At 34.4% G+C, this 17682-nt stretch overlaps 1 protein-coding gene across 6 annotated transcripts in view; it reads right to left on the bottom strand.

Annotated features, from left to right (window-relative positions):
- Positions 1-17682, bottom strand: part of AP3B1 (adaptor related protein complex 3 subunit beta 1) — a 348922-nt gene that overhangs the window by 206405 nt on the left and 124835 nt on the right. For all 6 annotated transcript variants that reach the window (XR_004283661.1, XM_032334867.1, XM_032334869.1 and 3 more), the window contains 3 exons: positions 6441-6536; positions 5634-5794; positions 2817-2883 (listed from right to left, as the gene is read on the bottom strand). Coding sequence is in view for 5 of the 6 variants with exons in the window: in XM_032334867.1 (XP_032190758.1) it covers positions 2817-2883; positions 5634-5794; positions 6441-6536 (324 nt within the window). In the remaining variant the exon portion in view is untranslated. The remainder of the gene's footprint in view (positions 1-2816; positions 2884-5633; positions 5795-6440; positions 6537-17682) is intronic.

Raw genomic sequence — 17682 nt, 5'->3', positions numbered from 1 at the left:
GAAACTTCATTGGTAATTTCTTTGAGCCTGACTTTGAAGACAGGTTACAATATTTTTTAGGAAAAATGAACGTTTATATTTGGAAGGAACACTTATTTTAGTATTTTATATGGAGGTGAGACTTTTGTACAGTTTTGAACAGATGCAACTTTTACTTATAGTGAGAAAGAGATACCTTCTACAAGTACTTTTAAATTAAAGTAATAGACTTTGGGAGGTGGCCTAAACAGGTAGTATTGTAGACATTGAAACAACTATAAGAATAATCTATTTTATGAATACTTTGTTGGAGTAATTTTTTAAATCAACATGGGAAATATATACTTCTGAGTGAAACAAAAGCAATTAAAGAAAGTTCCTAAAGAGCTGTTACTCATAGTCACCTTTGTATTACATACATGATTTGAATATTTGATGACTGATACTTATTAGCCGAGGAGAATTCATATCATACATTCCGTCCCCCTCTGAATTAGAAGAACGTTGAGCCATCTTCTGAAATATTTCTCTAAACTTAAGTAGTAGAAGTCATATTTCAGCATGTATGTACATGTATTTTGCGTTTTATTTCATTTGTACTCTATATTCTATATGGTGTCTGTTCTAGGATGCAGGAACACAATTTGATAATGTGAATCCCGAAGTAAATAGCTAGATAGTGAGGAGAATTCTTTTGTATAGAAACCTGTTAGTTCTCCATTATAGCAGTACTTGAAAGAGAAGAAATGTTTCCATGAATGTAAAAAAAGGGAAAGGAGTAAGTATATAGAATTTTATATTTTTCACATAATCAAAAATTTTTTGTATAGGGATGTTTCTATATGGATATCATTCGGATGAAAGAACTTCCTAAATATGAGCACTGTTATGAAGAAATTTCTTTTTGCTACCCAAGAAAAGTAGTCATATGTAGGATAGTATCTACTATTAGTTCTAGGATTGTATTGATCTGCCTAACTGATTCTCTAGATCATGGGATTGGCAAAACTTTTTCTATAAGGGCCAACTAGTAAATATTTTAGACATAATGGGGTATGTGGGGTTCTTCTGTTAAATATTCTTTTTTCTTTCTTTCTGAAACAATGCTTAAAAAATATAAAAATTATTTTGTTACTGCCTCTGCAAAACAGTCCAGGGACAGTATTTGGCTTATAGGCTGTAGTTTGCTAGTTCTGCAAATGAATAAATGGAGGTTTCATTCACAGGCCATGTAACAAATTTCTTTTAGTCTATAATGTAACAGAAATCATGGTAAACTACATTAAAGTAAAGGATCTGTCTCTTAAAGACCTTACTATATTCTTCACAATTCTTGGCAAAAGTCTTGCATGTCAAAGAAACTAAATGTTTTTGTATTATTATAAAATCAAGTTAACCATAATACCAATAATATTGATTCCACATCTGGGTCCTAGAAGCAGATAACAAGTACACCACACAGAAAGAAATCAAAATTTCTGTCTTTATTTATTGGGCAAATCTGTATTTACTTAGCTCCTTTATTACATCAAGCATTATAGAAGAACAATAATGAAGATTTCTGCTATATTATAGACTAATTTTGCTGAATGGCTTAGGAATGAAATCCCCAACCATATTTTCATGTATAATACAATATTTTCAAAGTAAATGGGGCAGGGAGTACATAGTGAAAAACTCATTAAAGGAAGTAAAATGTTCAAAAGAACATATTCATAATGTAAAAAGAAAGCAGTAAAGGAAAAAGGAGGGACAAAAGAGATATGAGATAGGGAAAACAAGTAAATAACAGCTATAAATTCAACTAAATCAATAACATTAAATGCAAATGGATTAAACAACCTAACCAAAACGTACATGTTGTCACAGTGGATTAAAAAACAATATCCAACTATATGCTGTCTACAAGAGATACAAAATTGGATTGGATTCAAAATTACCAAAAGGTTGAAAGTAAAAGCAAAGAAAAAGATCATTTGAACAGCAACTATAAGAAGGCAAAATAGCTGTACTTGTATCAGACAAAATACGCAGATCCCATGGGTCATCCTTATTCCTAGATTTCATTATCACTATACAAAAGAAAGGGAGTGGGGAAGAGACCAGGAGGAGATTAAGTACATTCACAAAAGATGACTCAAAGTAGCCAGTAAGATGACTCTTACTAGTAATAAAACAGTCCTACAAATAAAAAAATGTTTTAGAATATTTTTTTAAAAACACATTTATAATACTTAATTTTTAAATATCTCTTTAATACTTCATTTTAAAACAATCTATTTGTTCCCAGGTGATTCAGCCTTTAAAAATCCTAATAAATCATTGCTTGAAATAAAAACTTTTATACTCAAAGCAGTCAAAAATTGGGCGCCTGGGTGGCTCAGTGGGTTAAGCCAATGCCTTTGGCGCAGGTCATGATCTCAGGGTCCTAGGATTGAGTCCCGCATCGGGCTCTCTGCTCAGCAGGGGGCCTGCTTCCCTCTCTCTCTCTCTGCCTGCCTCTCCATCTACTTGTGATTTCTCTCTGTCAAATAAATAAATAAAATCTTTAAAAAAAAAAAACAGTCAAAAATTAAGCCACAGATTAAAAAAAGGATTCCCGCCCCCCCAATTTATTCTTCTGATTCCGGACGAAGAAACACGTAACAAGCTAAAATTCTAAATACAACATTTCTCTTTATAAACACATTTTTATTCTTCAAAGATTTTAATGAACTCCATTAATATTTATACCACTTTAAAATCAGTAAAAATAATTTTACCACATATACAATGGCAAAATGATACTATGTAAATAAAACACAAATTTATTTTGACATAAGAAGGTTATCACTTACTGTGCTTTTATCCTTTAGAAGTTTTTCAATTACTTCAATTAACATTTCCTTCTGCTCTGGATCAAGGCTAAAACATAAAAAGAAAAGAACGCACATTAAAATTTTTCCTTTAATTCAAATTTAAAAATGAAGCTAGTAACTTCAAGAATATTAAGAAAATTTTTTAGGGGATAGGGAAAGCAAGAATTATGTAAAGATAGAAAGAAACAAAACAAAACTTTTTTCTCCCAAATGTGTCCTAATCTTTCTCTGTAAAGTTGCTTATATTAATTAAACCTGAATTCTTTTTTTAACTGAGGGAAAAAAGGAACAGAACAGTAATGATTTTTGACTACAGACACATAGTGGTCAAAAAAAAAGAGAATTCCCAAATAAGAATTTTCTATCGTTTCAGTTCTGTAATAGAGTCAAAAAAATACAAGCAAAGGCTTACATATATACAAAATTCAGAAATGAATCCTATCCTATCCTATCAACATTTCTAACCACTGAAATACTAATAACTATAATTTCTTCCTAACATGGAATTCAACTGTTGTCCATTTACTGTGAAGCTGAAGAATAGTTATACAAAGACAAATAAGACAGTCTAGTAAAGAAAGTCCCAAACATAATCATTGCATATAACAGAAACATGTATAAAGGATAAGAGGAATATGAAGAGCACCAATGGAGTAAGAAAGATTATGGAGGGTTTCTAACAAGAAGTGACATCACAGATGAATCTCAACAATTTGGCTTTAACTGAAAAAAGGAGGAAATTTCCTAGATTGAAACTAAACAGATGGTTTTAAGTTAAAAACATTTTATGTAGAGGACTAACAGGCAGTACTGAGCTATTATACGGTAAATTTCAGGCAAAGAGAATAAAGGGTTGGGGCTGGAGAAGTAAAATGGGCTCCAGTGAGGGACTTTAAATTTGTCACAGTTGAACTTGGAACCTATTCTGCAAGTACATAAGCAAGAAAAGATAGAAGTATGATATAACTTTGTCTGACAGTTAACCTAAGAAAATGAATTTTTACTTTTCACATACTTACTGTAACTTTATTGCTAACCATTATAATTATCTGAACAAACTTTGTACTTCTTTCAAATTCTAGCTCCGGTCTTCCTTCTCTAAGCAGTCTTTCCTAACTAATCCCATTTCATGACATCTTTACATTATGATGCCCTATATGATAACCTCCGAGCCGTATCCTATCAAAGTCACGGTTAGTATGCCTTTCTATATACATATATATCATATTCTAATATCTTATTTAATTATATATCACCTTTAATTAATTGTCACTGGTTTTATTTTTGTCCTCAAATATGTGGTAATACATCCTCTACCATTTTCATACAACTTACGCATACAACCCAACACCAAAACACAAAATGATCTTGATAAAAGCTTGTGGAATCAATGGTAAAAGAAAATAATACCAAATTATTATAGATAATAATTCTTTTATTCAGGCACTATGTTTTCCAAAAGGATCAAGGCATTGTATGAAATGTCATACCAATATGGTATGGTGTTGCATTTCAAAACCAGCATTTTAAAATTCAATAAAAGAGCTCTATAAAAGAATCAGACAAAGAAGGGAACATCAGAGCCAAAGATGGAAGAAAGGAGAACAAAGTGAGTTGATAGGTATTTACTCCAGAGATACAAATGCAGTGATCTGAAAGGGCACCAGCATCCAATGTTTATAGCAGCAATGTCCACAATAGCCAAACTATGGAAAGAGCCCAGATGCCCATCAACAGATGAATGGATAAAGAAGATGTGGTATATATATACAATGGAACAATACTCAACCATCAAAAAAATGAAATCATGCCATTTGTTAACGACATGGATGGAACTACAGGGTATTATGGTAAGCAAAATAGGTCTATCAGAGAAAGACAATTATATGATTTCACTCGTATGTGGTATTTAAGAAACAGAACAGAGGATCAAGGGGAAGGGAAGGAAAAATAAAACAAGATGAAACCAGAGAGGGAAACAAACCATAAGAGATTCTTTTTTTTTTTTTTTAATTTGACAGAGAGAGAGAGAGATCACAAGGCAGGGAGGCAGGCAGAGAGAGAGGGGGAAGCAGGCTCCCTGCTGAGCAGAGAGCCTGATGTGGGGCTCGATGCCAGGACCCTGAGATCATGACCTGGGCCGAAGGCAGAGGCTTAACCCACTGAGCCACCCAGGCACCCCCGTAAGAGATTCTTAATCACAGGAAACAACCTAAGGGTTGCTGGAGGGGAGGGGTTACAGGGATGGGGTAATTGGGTCATGGATATTGAGAAGGACACAGACATATAATCATGAGCCCTAGGTATTATGTAAAACTGATGAATCAACGACCTCTACATCTGAAACTAATAATACATTATATGTTAATTAACTGAATTTAAATTAAAAATTAAATAATGTTTAGGAAATTAAAAAAAAAAGTGAATCAAGAGGATAATATACTTTAAATTCTACCCTATAATAAATAGACAAAAGTCTTAATTTTCTAATAATACACGTTTATGTACATGAGAAATATATAAGTGAGAATTCAAATTCCCTTCAGTTTTAAGTTATAAAATCTATAAAAATTATCATAGGCCCTAAAAGGCTCACAAGTGAAAACCAGCATAGGGTCTCTAAAACCAAAATAAAGCTAAAGATGTCTAAAGAATGTTTGTGGAGAAAAAACTGTCACTGGGTTTTACTCAGTATAAGTACAGACTAACTCTAAGAGTTAATCAAATAAGCCTCCATGAGGTGTTAACATTCCACATACCATTAGAGGTCGTTGGTATTATTAACAAAGCACCTACCTGTACAATTTCTGTATCGCATGGGCTGCATTCTTCCTCACATATGGTGATAAATCAGCAGAAGCCTCCTTAATAGCAAGCATCATAATTGGTACAATAATTGGTACTCTAATACTCGACAGAACTCTCAAAGCACTTGCACGGATTAGTTGATTTGGGTCCTAAAAATAGTGCAAAAATATTCATCAAAATTTCAAGTTTAACATTCCAATTATATCTTTATGACACAGTTAATTGGTGCCCACAGGGTAAAATAGAACAACACTTGATCTTAGCCAAAAGGCCGAGAAGTGATGTAAAATACAACAAGAGAAAAAAGCTACTTAATTTAAAAGATTAGTATATGGAAATATGTAAGAAAAAAAGAGTTAAATAAATGTTTATTTCTCTGAATAATGTTTGAACAAGAAAAGTAATGGTTATAATTCTAGTCAATCATTCATTAATAAACATGTTGGGTTTTTAGAGATTCACAATTACAAAATGCTACAGGTTATAAATTTTATCTTTAAAAAGTCATGTCCCCTCATTACACACTTTCAACAACTAGTTGGTATAATGATGAAGAGTTCTTTATGTACGATAATAAATAAAATATAAAGGAATCTACAGAAAAGGAAACACACTGGGAAAGATCTAGTTGGTCATACATATTATCTAAGGACACTAAACAGGCAATGTGAGGGGCCTTTCAACTCTTTCAGATCACTACTGTGCCATTTAGATTCTTGCTCCAGTTCTTTAAATCACACACCTTCAACTTTGCACAAACCTTGTAGCTATCTGCTGGCTCACACTATTATTTACCTTCAGAGCTCGCTGAAAAGTGCTTATGGACAAAAGTGCCAGATCCTGCTGTTCTTCAGCATACCGGACCAAGTAAACATATACTAACTTCTTGATCTGTTTAAAAAAAAAAAATCATTTAATCCTAGCCAAAATTAAAAATTCAATGTTTTGAATACCAAATCCATTCTCAATTTTCCTGAAGTAAATAACTGAATAGCTTATATTGTAATATACAGATAATACATTGTAGGATAATGAATAGCAACAAAAAAGCTTATAAAATAAGCATTTTAATAATCTAATCTATAATAGAAGCATTCTATCAAGGTGTTCTGTAACAAACTCCAACAGGTCTTAAAGGCTAACTTGCTTCAAGCTTATGCACTCCTCGTTTGCTGACCTAAGTCCCTTGGTCTACAGATGAACTAACCTACTTTCCTTGAGAACTGCAGACCACCGGCCTTAAGGAATAAAGGACCAGACTTCCCCAGAAGGGAAGTCCTGACCACACTGGAACACAGCTGCTGCTGATGCCAGCAAGTCTGTCCAGGGTCATGCCAACATATGACTATTTGCCTGGGCACCACCTTCTCCTGTAGTTGGCCCAGCACCAACCCCCAACGTCCCATACCTTCCCCTTTAGAACTTTCTGGCTTTGCCTGGACATGGAAGGTGGTCTTTGGGACATCAGTCCACCATCTTTCCAGGCTGCCAGCTTCCTGAATAAAGCAACCTTTCATTTCCCACCATCACCTCTCTCTCTTGATTTTCAAGCACCAAACAGGTGAACCTGAGTTCAGAGCCAGTTCTGTCTGATAACACTTTCTCTTGAAGGGAATAAGAAATCCCTGAGCAAAACTCAAACAAGAATATTAAACTATTAACTGAGGGGCGGCTGGGTGGCTCAGCGGGTTAAAGCCTCTGCCTTCGGCTCAGGTCATGATCCCAGGGTCCTGGGACCGAGCCCTGCATCGGGCTCTCTGCTCAGCGGGGAGCCTGCTTCCTCCTCTCTGTCTGCCTGCCTCTCTGCCTATTTGTGATCTCTGTCTGTCAAATAAATAAATAAATAAATAAATCTTTAAAAATAAAATACTAACTGAACTGTAAAAACATTTTCAAAATGAAGGATACAAATACTAGAAAGACCTTGGGTTCTGTCCACTAAATACATAGTATTTGAACTTGTGTTTTCTCATCAATCAAAAGGTGCTGGAGCCCCAACCCAGACCATATGGTAACAATCACATTCCGATACATATTACATGATATTTTCAGCTTAGTAAAAATAAGGTAGACCAATAATATCAATTTTACGTAATAAAAATTCCAAAAGACTGGAAGTGTCTTCCAAAAACTGTTTTAAATGGCAATTTAATCACTAAGTCTATATAACAGAATTATGATGAAGAAAAATAAAAATAAGAATTTGAGTTGAAATTCATCAACTGCTTCTTTCTGACACTGCTCACAGCCTGTATCTTCCTTCTCAAGTATCTTAAGATACCAGTGTCTGATTAATTTCTTAATATATCAACAGAGTACAGATCTAAAAGTTTATAGAATGTTCACAGAGCACAGGAAATGAGGGGAAGCAGCTGGAAATAGGTGGAGTTGATGCTGAAAAGGAAAAAGAATGCTACACCAGGCCACATTTTATGTCCTACTAACCAATCTGAAATTTTTTAAAGATAATTGCCATGGCCTTCCTTCCCTCATCCTCCAATTTCCTATGATGCAATGTACTTGTTTTGTTTTTAAGTAAACTCTAGACCCAATGTGGGGCTTGAACCTACAACCCCATCAAGAGTCACACGTTCTACCAAGTAAGCCAGCAAGGCACCCCAACATAGCATATTTTGGAGTTCCTTTACTATCCTGTTTGCTTCCTTCTGAACTCACCCCAATTTGTCCATATTACTTTCAGTGTAGTACCTCAAACTACAAATGAAGTTTAAGTAGAACAAGTTAAGGCCATGTTCCATGTGAGGGGCTTCCACCGATAGAACTTATTCTTAAGCATACAATATACCTTCTCTAAATGTACACTAACTAAACAAAGCCATATTTGAGTAAATGTCCTAGTCAGGTTTTCTTCTTTTAAAAAAAGGGCAAGATCGTACATTTATCTATAGAAATTGTTGACAATCTAGATTCAATCCATCACAGCACGCTCTTAAGATAATTTTAGACCCCACCTTGTATTTCAACCTATTTGGATATTCTTTACAATTTTAGAGGTAAAAGTGAAAACTTAATGAGCATCCTTTCTACATCTTCATCATTATTTTTTTTAAATGCTAGACATATCGTGTTAAGTTGATACTAATCCATTCTTCTCCAGTGTAAGGATAGGGTTATAGGTAAAAGTAACCAAAAAAAAATTTATTTTATTTATTACAAATACCCTTCCATGGTGAGTGGATCAAGTAAGTCTTAAAAACAAAAATAAAACCCTTAAAAAATTAAAACTCAGTACCCAATGCTGTCCATAGTCTGCCCCAAATTCCTTTCCAGTCAAAGAGGAACAGTAACCAGATATAACTTGCACTTTTTTTGTCTCAATCTCCACTCAGCTTATCACCCTACCTTCCCCAAGATCTGCTAATCATATCTTCCACAAAGCAAAAGTGAAACAATAAAATGCCCATTAAAGATGAACAGCACAATAAATCACAGGATACCCATATAACATTATACTATGCAGTCACCAAATAGATTTAAGTAAATCTGCACTTGACATTAAAAATATGTCCTTGCAGGGGTACCTGGGTGCCTCAATGGGTTAACCTCTGCCTTTGGCTCAGGTCATGATCTTGGGGTCCTGGGATTGAGCCCCACATCGGGCTCTCTGCACAGTGGGGAGCATGCTCCCCCCCCCCGCCTACTTGTGATCGCTCTGTCAAATAAATAAAATCTTTTTTTAAAAAGTCCTTGTAAAATGTTTTAAGGTGCAAAATCATATGCATTATATGATATCACTTCTATACTAATAAAAATGCACACTTTCTTTTATTAATCTAAGGTATACCATCAATTTTAAGATGTCCCATTATTTTATAAACAATAAACCCTGCCAATTATAAGTCACCATCAATTCTTAACATTAAGTCTCACTTGCAGAAACTTTAAAATACAAAACCAACATCTTAGAATGGACATAATATGGCAATAATAGCAAATACCTTATATATAGCAATAACTACATCCCAGGTGTTATTATCAATGTTTTACTTAAATTAACTGATTTTAACTTGACAATTCAATAAACAGGTACTATTACTCCTATTTTACCCAGGAAGGAACTGAAGCATAGTGAGGTTTAGTAACTTGACCAAGATGGCACATCTATTAAATGAAGAACTAGGATTCAAACTTAAGCCTAAGTTAAGAAATCTATGTAGTAAATTGTTAGCAGTGAGTATATCTGAGGTATTCACTCTTTATGCCTTTATTATTTAATTTTTTTACAATGAATATTAATAGTGTGTTCAGATAAAACAAAGATATTTTTACTTCAGGGTAAATCTCATCTTTCTTAATTTTCTCTACTATAAAATAATAGTCCTTTCGTGGATTATAAAAGTATTTGAAACTTTTCATTATTAAAAAAAAATCTCGGGGCGCCTGGGTGGCTCAGTGGGTTAAGCCGCTGCCTTCGGCTCAGGTCATGATCTCAGGGTCCTGGGATCGAGTCCCGCATCGGGCTCTCTGCTCAGCAGGGAGCCTGCTTCCTTCTCTCTCTCTCTCTCTGCCTGTCTCTCAGTGTACTTGTAATTTCTCTCTGTCAAATAAATAAATAAAATCTTTAAAAAAAAAAAAATTAAAAAAAAATCTCAAACTTAAAATATTTTTAAGTTCCTACATTTCCACAAAGACAGCTTTTTCTGTAGTAGTGATAAAATACAGGCACTAAAACTGTTTTAAACCTCTCCAACAGGTCAACAAAAGCTCAAGCTAAATGAACAAACTTTAGCAAGTCAACCAACCTATGACAGTTCTTCACATTGGAACATCAGCCTATCAGGAACAAATTCACTCAAAACCACCACCACCACCACCTCTGAGCACCAATCAATCAACAGCAGTCTCAGCCAAGTGATCACATATATCCACAGAGGATATCAACCCACTTGGGCCTCTGAAAGTCCACAAACCGTTTCAATGTTCACTTAGAAGCAAGCAGTCTTACACAAGAATACAAGTAGGTTCCAAAATTATATAATGCTATTATATAAGATGGCAACCATGTGATCCAAAATATACCCAATGTTTTATATTATAGTTAAATGGAAATATAAAGTTTTTAATTACAGTTTAAGAAGCAGTTATCTAATTGTCTGAGGCAGAGGTAGCTTTTTCCACTACCAGATTTTTGAGTTCTTAAGATTACAACAGTGCCAAAAAGCAATTAACACTGCTGGCTGACCGATTTATAGAATTTTCAATAAATCAAATCAACACACAGATGCATTTTTAAGTAAGATATTTCTCAACTCCACCTTAGAATGAACAAGAGGTTACTTAAATACCAGAACCATTCCTTATTCATCTGTATATTCTCAGGATCTGTATCACATGTCTGGCATATAGGAAGAGTTCAATAATTAGCTGAATGAAACATCACTGCCCAGTGGTAAACTGAAAAAATTTATCAGGATATTTCCCATAATTGCTACATCAGGAATCTAACATCACAATAGCTATAATTCACCAAATAAAGGCCTAGAAAAACACGAACATATTATTAAGAGATGACAGGTATTACAACGATTGCCTCCAAAGTCTTGAACTTGTGGGTTTAAGAAAAAAAAATTAATCATTTAAAATATTCTTTTGCCTTACTAATTATATTCAGATCCAGTCTACAATTCTCTGTAGTTTCGAAAGAAAATGGATTAGAATCCACCCATCCCCTCATCCTCCTGTGATTTATTTCTCAGCAACACCTTTATTTATCAAGTAACTGTACAGCCAACTTTTAAGGCTGAATTATGAACTCCAGAATATATCCAGGGGTTTATATTGGCAACACTGAAACATTTAGATCTACAGCTGAGCTAGCAGGCATTGCTGTAATTACTCACTATTGGAGAAGGATTTTTGTGACTGTTATAGCAAAAAGCATAACAATATTAAATCACAGAAGGTTGCAAAACACCAAATTTGTTCTAGTTCTGTTATAAGAATCAATCAATATTGACCACAAGAGGCCTATGCACTGACTGGCTGCAGGTGTGCAGAGAAAGCCTAGTTTCCCTGAAACCATTCTGTGACCAGAAATGGGAGTACTTAAAGCTCCGTGACTACACCATTCTCTGATCAGTTACCTTCATTCAATGTTACAACACTCCTGGCTGTAAAGCTAATCATAGCAGAGCCCCAGTAGGCTGGAAGAACACAGGCAGATCTGTTTAATTAGTTTATCAATACTAGTACATCAAACTTCATGAGTTATTGACTAAACCTTTGATTATTTTTGTACTATAACCACTGATTGCTTACTAGGTAACTTTTGGTATCATTTGACATCAAATGGAAGATGACGTACAGCTTAACTGTGTGTCTAAGGCAGCATGTACTAATAAAAATGAAATTTTGCAGTTGATAGCAATGAAACATCAATCAATTCTCTAAACATAAATTTTAAGAAGCTTAAGTCAGTCTTCTCACAACATTAGAGGATTAAGTATAATTTCAAAAAACAAGGTATTTTGAGAACAAAAGAAATCCGACAAATAGACCACTAATTATGTTTATAGTGACATTTTTATTGCAGAACATTAGGCAGTATAAGAGAATCTGAGTGTAAAGGGAAAAGATGAACAAACAGGGAAGTTCTACTATTATAACTCCTGAACAGTACAAACAGCTTTGGATGAACAATAAATAACACAGAATTTTCTGTTTATAAGACTATAAATCCAAGGGAAACTAGCTAATTTACTGCCAATTACTAAGGACTTGCTCATTTCTACCAATCTCTAAAACATAAAAAAAATTATACCAATGCCAGATAACTCCCAAAGAATAGCTAATACCAGATATTGATTTGGGGCCAAAGTCGTTAAGGCAGAAGAGGAGGAAAGAAGCACCGATTAGGAAGGACAGCTCTAAAAGGGTAACGGTCAAGATGGATTCTCAAGTCAAGCCACCGGGCTTTGGATTCTGACTCTGAAACACAGTAGCTGTGTGACCTTGGTCAGATAATTTAACCTGTCTGCTATCTCACCCTTATATATAAAATTTGGGAAATGACAGAATCAACCTCACAACGTTATCTGTGAGGATAAAATGAGGGTATATGTAAGCACTCACATCTTTTAAATGTTAGCAATCATTGTTCCTAGGAATAGAGACCCTATTTAAGTCCAATATTAAATGAATTAAGTGTTTTGATTTTAATTTTCCCAAGTTAGTCAAACCGAGTTTATGATAACAAATCATTTGGTAGCAAAATTCACTTATCCAAAATATACAATGTATGCATTATGTCATAAAAAAATTAAGTATACTTTAAAAAGTATCTAAAAATGGGTTTAAAGTACTTATCTTCAAAATCTTATAATATAAATTATTCTAATAAAGTTAAAATGGCGATGGGAAAATGTTTCTTTTCATATATGGAAATGTGGGCTTCAGAAATTGTATAAAATATACTCCTACTTTTACTCTTCCATATATTTTTTTTAAGCTTTTATTTATTTTTGTGACAGAGAGTGAGAGATCACAAGTAGGCATAGAGGCAGGAAGAGAGCGAGGGGGAAGCAGGCTCCCTGCTGAGCAGAGAGCCCACCACGGGGCTTGATCCCAGGATCCTGAGACCATGACCTAAGCTTAACCCACTGCCACCCAGGCACCCCCCTTCCAGATTTTGAATACATAAATCAAAGATTATTTAACCTAACTTACCTTATATTAGGAAAAACTATTTAAACCAATTTACCTTATATTAGAGACATAGTAACACACAATACACTGTCATAGTATTAAAATAATAGCTAAGAGTCTACTTCACATCAATCTTATATTTGTATTATATAACAACTGAAGTATGACCTCACTAATCTTACTGTTCTACTTAAAAAATTCTACCATCACTCTCAAGATTATTTTATTCACTCTTATTTTTTTCTGTATCTACCCAATCTCTTCATTAAAAAAAAAAAAAGCTTTATTTCTAAAACTAAAAATACTTAAGCATGAACTATAAAATTGCTAAAGATATATGGCTCTTTCAGTATATTCTGGCCATAAAGCACTATAAGACACTGCTACAGAAGTCTGATGCAGAGGCTAGAAAAAAATGATGTGAATTGGGGCGCCTGGGTGGCTCAGTGGGTTGAGCTGCTGCCTTCGGCTCAGGTCATGATCCCAGGGTCCTGGAATCGAGTCCCACATCGGGCTCTCTGCTCGGCGGGGAGCCTGCTTCCCTCTCTATCTCTCTGCCTGCCTCTCTGTCTACTTGTGATCTCTGTCTGTCAAATAAACAAATAAAATCTTAAAAAAAAAAAAAATGATGTGAATTTTCAAGTATGTCACAGGTTATAAATTGACAATTCCACATACAAAGTAGGGGAAACTGAGACTAGTATGTCATTTGATCAACAGATTTTCATATGAAGCTATAATTTAATAATAACCGAGAGACCTGGTTTACCCTCCTACCTTAACCAAATAGAAGACTGAAAAACAGTTTTCATATGTTGGACAACAAGCAGCCCAGTACTGTGAGTCCTCAGAGGGAAAAGTCAAAGTAAGTGCTACTGGAGAGGGCTATATATCCACCAGCACACCAGGGGCAACTCAATAGAATCCTGAAGACTCACTGTGCTCAGTAAAGAGAGATCAAAGTTTGGAGACCAAGACTGCTAGAATTTGCAGGGCAGAAAAACAAACAGAAGGAAACTTCACAGAGATAGTGAGAAGGAGACAGCACACACACTGCAGAGGACAACCACGGAATCTTAGACTAAGCACTGTCATGCACAAGAGAGATGAAACTACCTGAGTCCAGATTAAAAACAAAAACAAAAACCAAAAAACAAACAAACAAACACCAAAAACCAAAAAACAAACAAAAAAATAACAACAAAAGAACACAGAACACCAAAAACAAACACCAGAAAAAGGGAGAACAGACCTCAAAGATCACAAAGAGTTAGGAATAATTCATGTTCCTATCAGGCAGACACAAAATGTCTGATAAATAAATACATAGGTTTTTGAGTAGAATCCTAAGAAGAACATCACTTTAGGAGTGGGATTAAATTAATCTACACTAAAAATATTTCTGTATTCCCTAATTAAGCTTAAATGCATGCTTTGCAAAATCAAATGATTCCATATAATTTAACTGTATACCACAAGAAAATCAACACAATTTAAAGGAATACAACAAGATCCAACAAATGATAACACAAACTTTATATTTTTAAGCATCTAATTAAAATTTACTAAGGATATTTAAAAATTAGGAAAATACGAATCATAACCATGAGAAAAATCAATCTATAGAAAAAGACTCAAAATGACAGAAATGATAGAAACAGCAAAGGGACACCTGTTCAGGAGAACATGTGACTCTTGATTTTAGAGTCATGAGTTTGAGCCCCACTTTGGGAACAGTTTACGTTAAAAAAAAAAAAAAAAAAAAAAAGCAGCAGGACTTTACAATGACTTGTAAATACGCTCCATATGCCCAAGAAGGTAGACAAAAATATGACTATGTTGTGGAGAGAATTCCAAGATGTGAAAGTGACCCAATGAAACATCTAGAGATGAAAAATATAAAAGTTGATACAATAAATACAGTGGAAGAGATTAACGAGTTAGACACAGCAAAAGGAAAAGTCAGTTAACTTGAATATACAGCAAGAGAAACTATCAAAATGAAGCAGAGAGAGAAAAGACTTGGGGAAAAAAAAAAAAAAAACACAGTAACAGGCACCTGCAGGACAACATCAATTAGTCTATATGTGTACTAGAAGTGCCAGAGGGAGAGACAAGAGAGAAAATATATTTTTGAAAATTTAATGGGTGAAATTTTTCCAAATTTTAAGAAAACCTTAAATCCACAAAATAGAAGATGCTCCACAGACTTGGGAGGATAAACATGGAAAAAAAAAAAAAAAGTCAAGGTATATCACAATCAAGTTTAGATCCAGTGCTGGAGAGAAAAGTCTTAAAACCAACAAGAGAAAAAAAAGACATATTACACACAATGAAACAGAGATTAACAATGACAGGAATGACAGAAAACTTGCAGGACAGAAAACAATGAAATATTTTTTAAATCTTAAACAAAAAAAGGCTATAAATGTACAACTATATTTTACTAAATATTTTCAAATTATAGGCAAAATAAAGACTTTTTAAAAACAAAAGCTGTAAGAATTCATTACCAGCAAAACAAGAAATGTCCTCTATCCTAAGGAAAATAATATCAAATATAATATTTGGACCTATACAAAGGAATGAAGAGGGCCACAAATGGTAAACATGTGAGAACGCATGAAAGACTTTGGGGAGCAGGCAGCTCATTTTTAAATCTCTTTAAGAGATTATGAACTTCTGGTAATTTTGGAATAAAATTGTACCAGAACAATTTCCCACAGAAAACTAAAAAAAACTAGACATGTTACCAAAACACTGTGAGCCCTGGTGGTGAAACAGCAGTAGACAGTATATAACTATATACTGGTTAGGAGTATATGTTCAAAGATGACAAAAAAGAGAGCCATGTAAAGTAAATTTCCCACTCCCATGGCTTTCTGGCAAGGCCAAGTGAATAGTGGATGAAGTCCAAGTAGAGGTACTGATGGACAAACCAGTTTCTCTAGCAAAAGGAGCCCCCCCCCCCAAAAAAAAGAACTTAGGAAAATTATGGCCACTGAAGAAAGTAGGGAAATCCCGGCAGGGAGAGAGGTGGAGATGGGCTCCTCAAACAATTCTTAATCTCCTCCAGCCACATCTCTGACTAAATCCTGAACCACACAAGCAGAGAATAGACTCAAAGCAGCTCAGCAAAAGACAAAAAATACAAAATGAGACTGAAGCTGCTACTTAAGAAATAGAATTTCCAATCTGAACCCAGTCAGGATAACCACCTCAAAATATCACCTGTGGAGGAAAAAGAAAATAATACAGAATCTCCAGAACTTAATGTAATGACAAGAACAGAACTCAAAATTACCCAACATAAGAATAACTAAGGAAATGGAATACCGGAATACTGTGTACATATACATAGACACAAGAAAACACAAGAAAATCAACCAAATGCAAGCTTAAGACAAACAGGACATTAGAATCAGCAGACAATGACTTTAGAGCTGCTATTATACTTACTCTTAATTAGGTAAAAGAAAATGCTGTGTTCTCAATTAATGAAGAATAAAGCAAATCTCAGAAAAAAATAGAAAAAATAAGAAAGAAATGGAAATTCTAAAATGAAAAAATGTTCACCGAATGTACAATCAAATGAAGACGGGAGAAGAATGAGAGTGAACTGGAAAACAAATGAATAAAAATCCAATGTGAAGAAAACAAAAAAGATATAAGAAAACCAACAAAGTTTCATATACTGTTAGAGAATATAAAAAATACAATACACATATAATTTCAATACCAGAAGAAGAGAATGTAGCAAAAGATTATATAAAGATATAATGGCCACACTGATGTTTATAGTAGCATTAATTACAATAGGCAAGATATAGAAGCAGCCCAAGTGTCCATCGAGTGACAAATGGGTAAAGAAGAGGCTGTGTGTGTATGTGTGTGTGCACGTGCGCATGCGCCTGTACAAACAGATATGTGGAATATTACTCAGCCATAAAAAAGAATGAAATCTTGCCATTTGCAGTAACATGGACGGAGCCAGAGAATAGGATACTAAGTGAAATAAGTCAGTCAGAGAAAGACAAATATCCTATGATTTCACTCATGTGGAATTTAAGAAACAAAACAAACAAAGGGAAAGAGAGAGACACAAAACAAAAAATGCGCTCTTAACTACAGAGAATAAAATGATTGTTACCACAAGGCAGGTGGGTAGAGGGATGAGTTAAATAGGTGATGGGGATGAATGATTACACTTGTGATGAGCACAGGGCAATGTGTGGAAGTGTCGAATTATTATACTGTACGCCCACGACTAAAACAAAGAAAAGAAAGAGAATAAAACAAAAGATAAGAAAGCAAAAGAAAAGACAAATGACAGCCAAAATCTCCACAAGTTTGGTCAAAAGCAGAAATTCAC

Source organism: Mustela erminea, chromosome 3 (assembly GCF_009829155.1).
Source record: "Mustela erminea isolate mMusErm1 chromosome 3, mMusErm1.Pri, whole genome shotgun sequence".
Lineage (NCBI taxonomy): Eukaryota > Metazoa > Chordata > Mammalia > Carnivora > Mustelidae > Mustela > Mustela erminea.
Note: the sequence above shows the minus strand (reverse complement) of the source record. Positions and strands in the feature narration are given on the sequence as shown.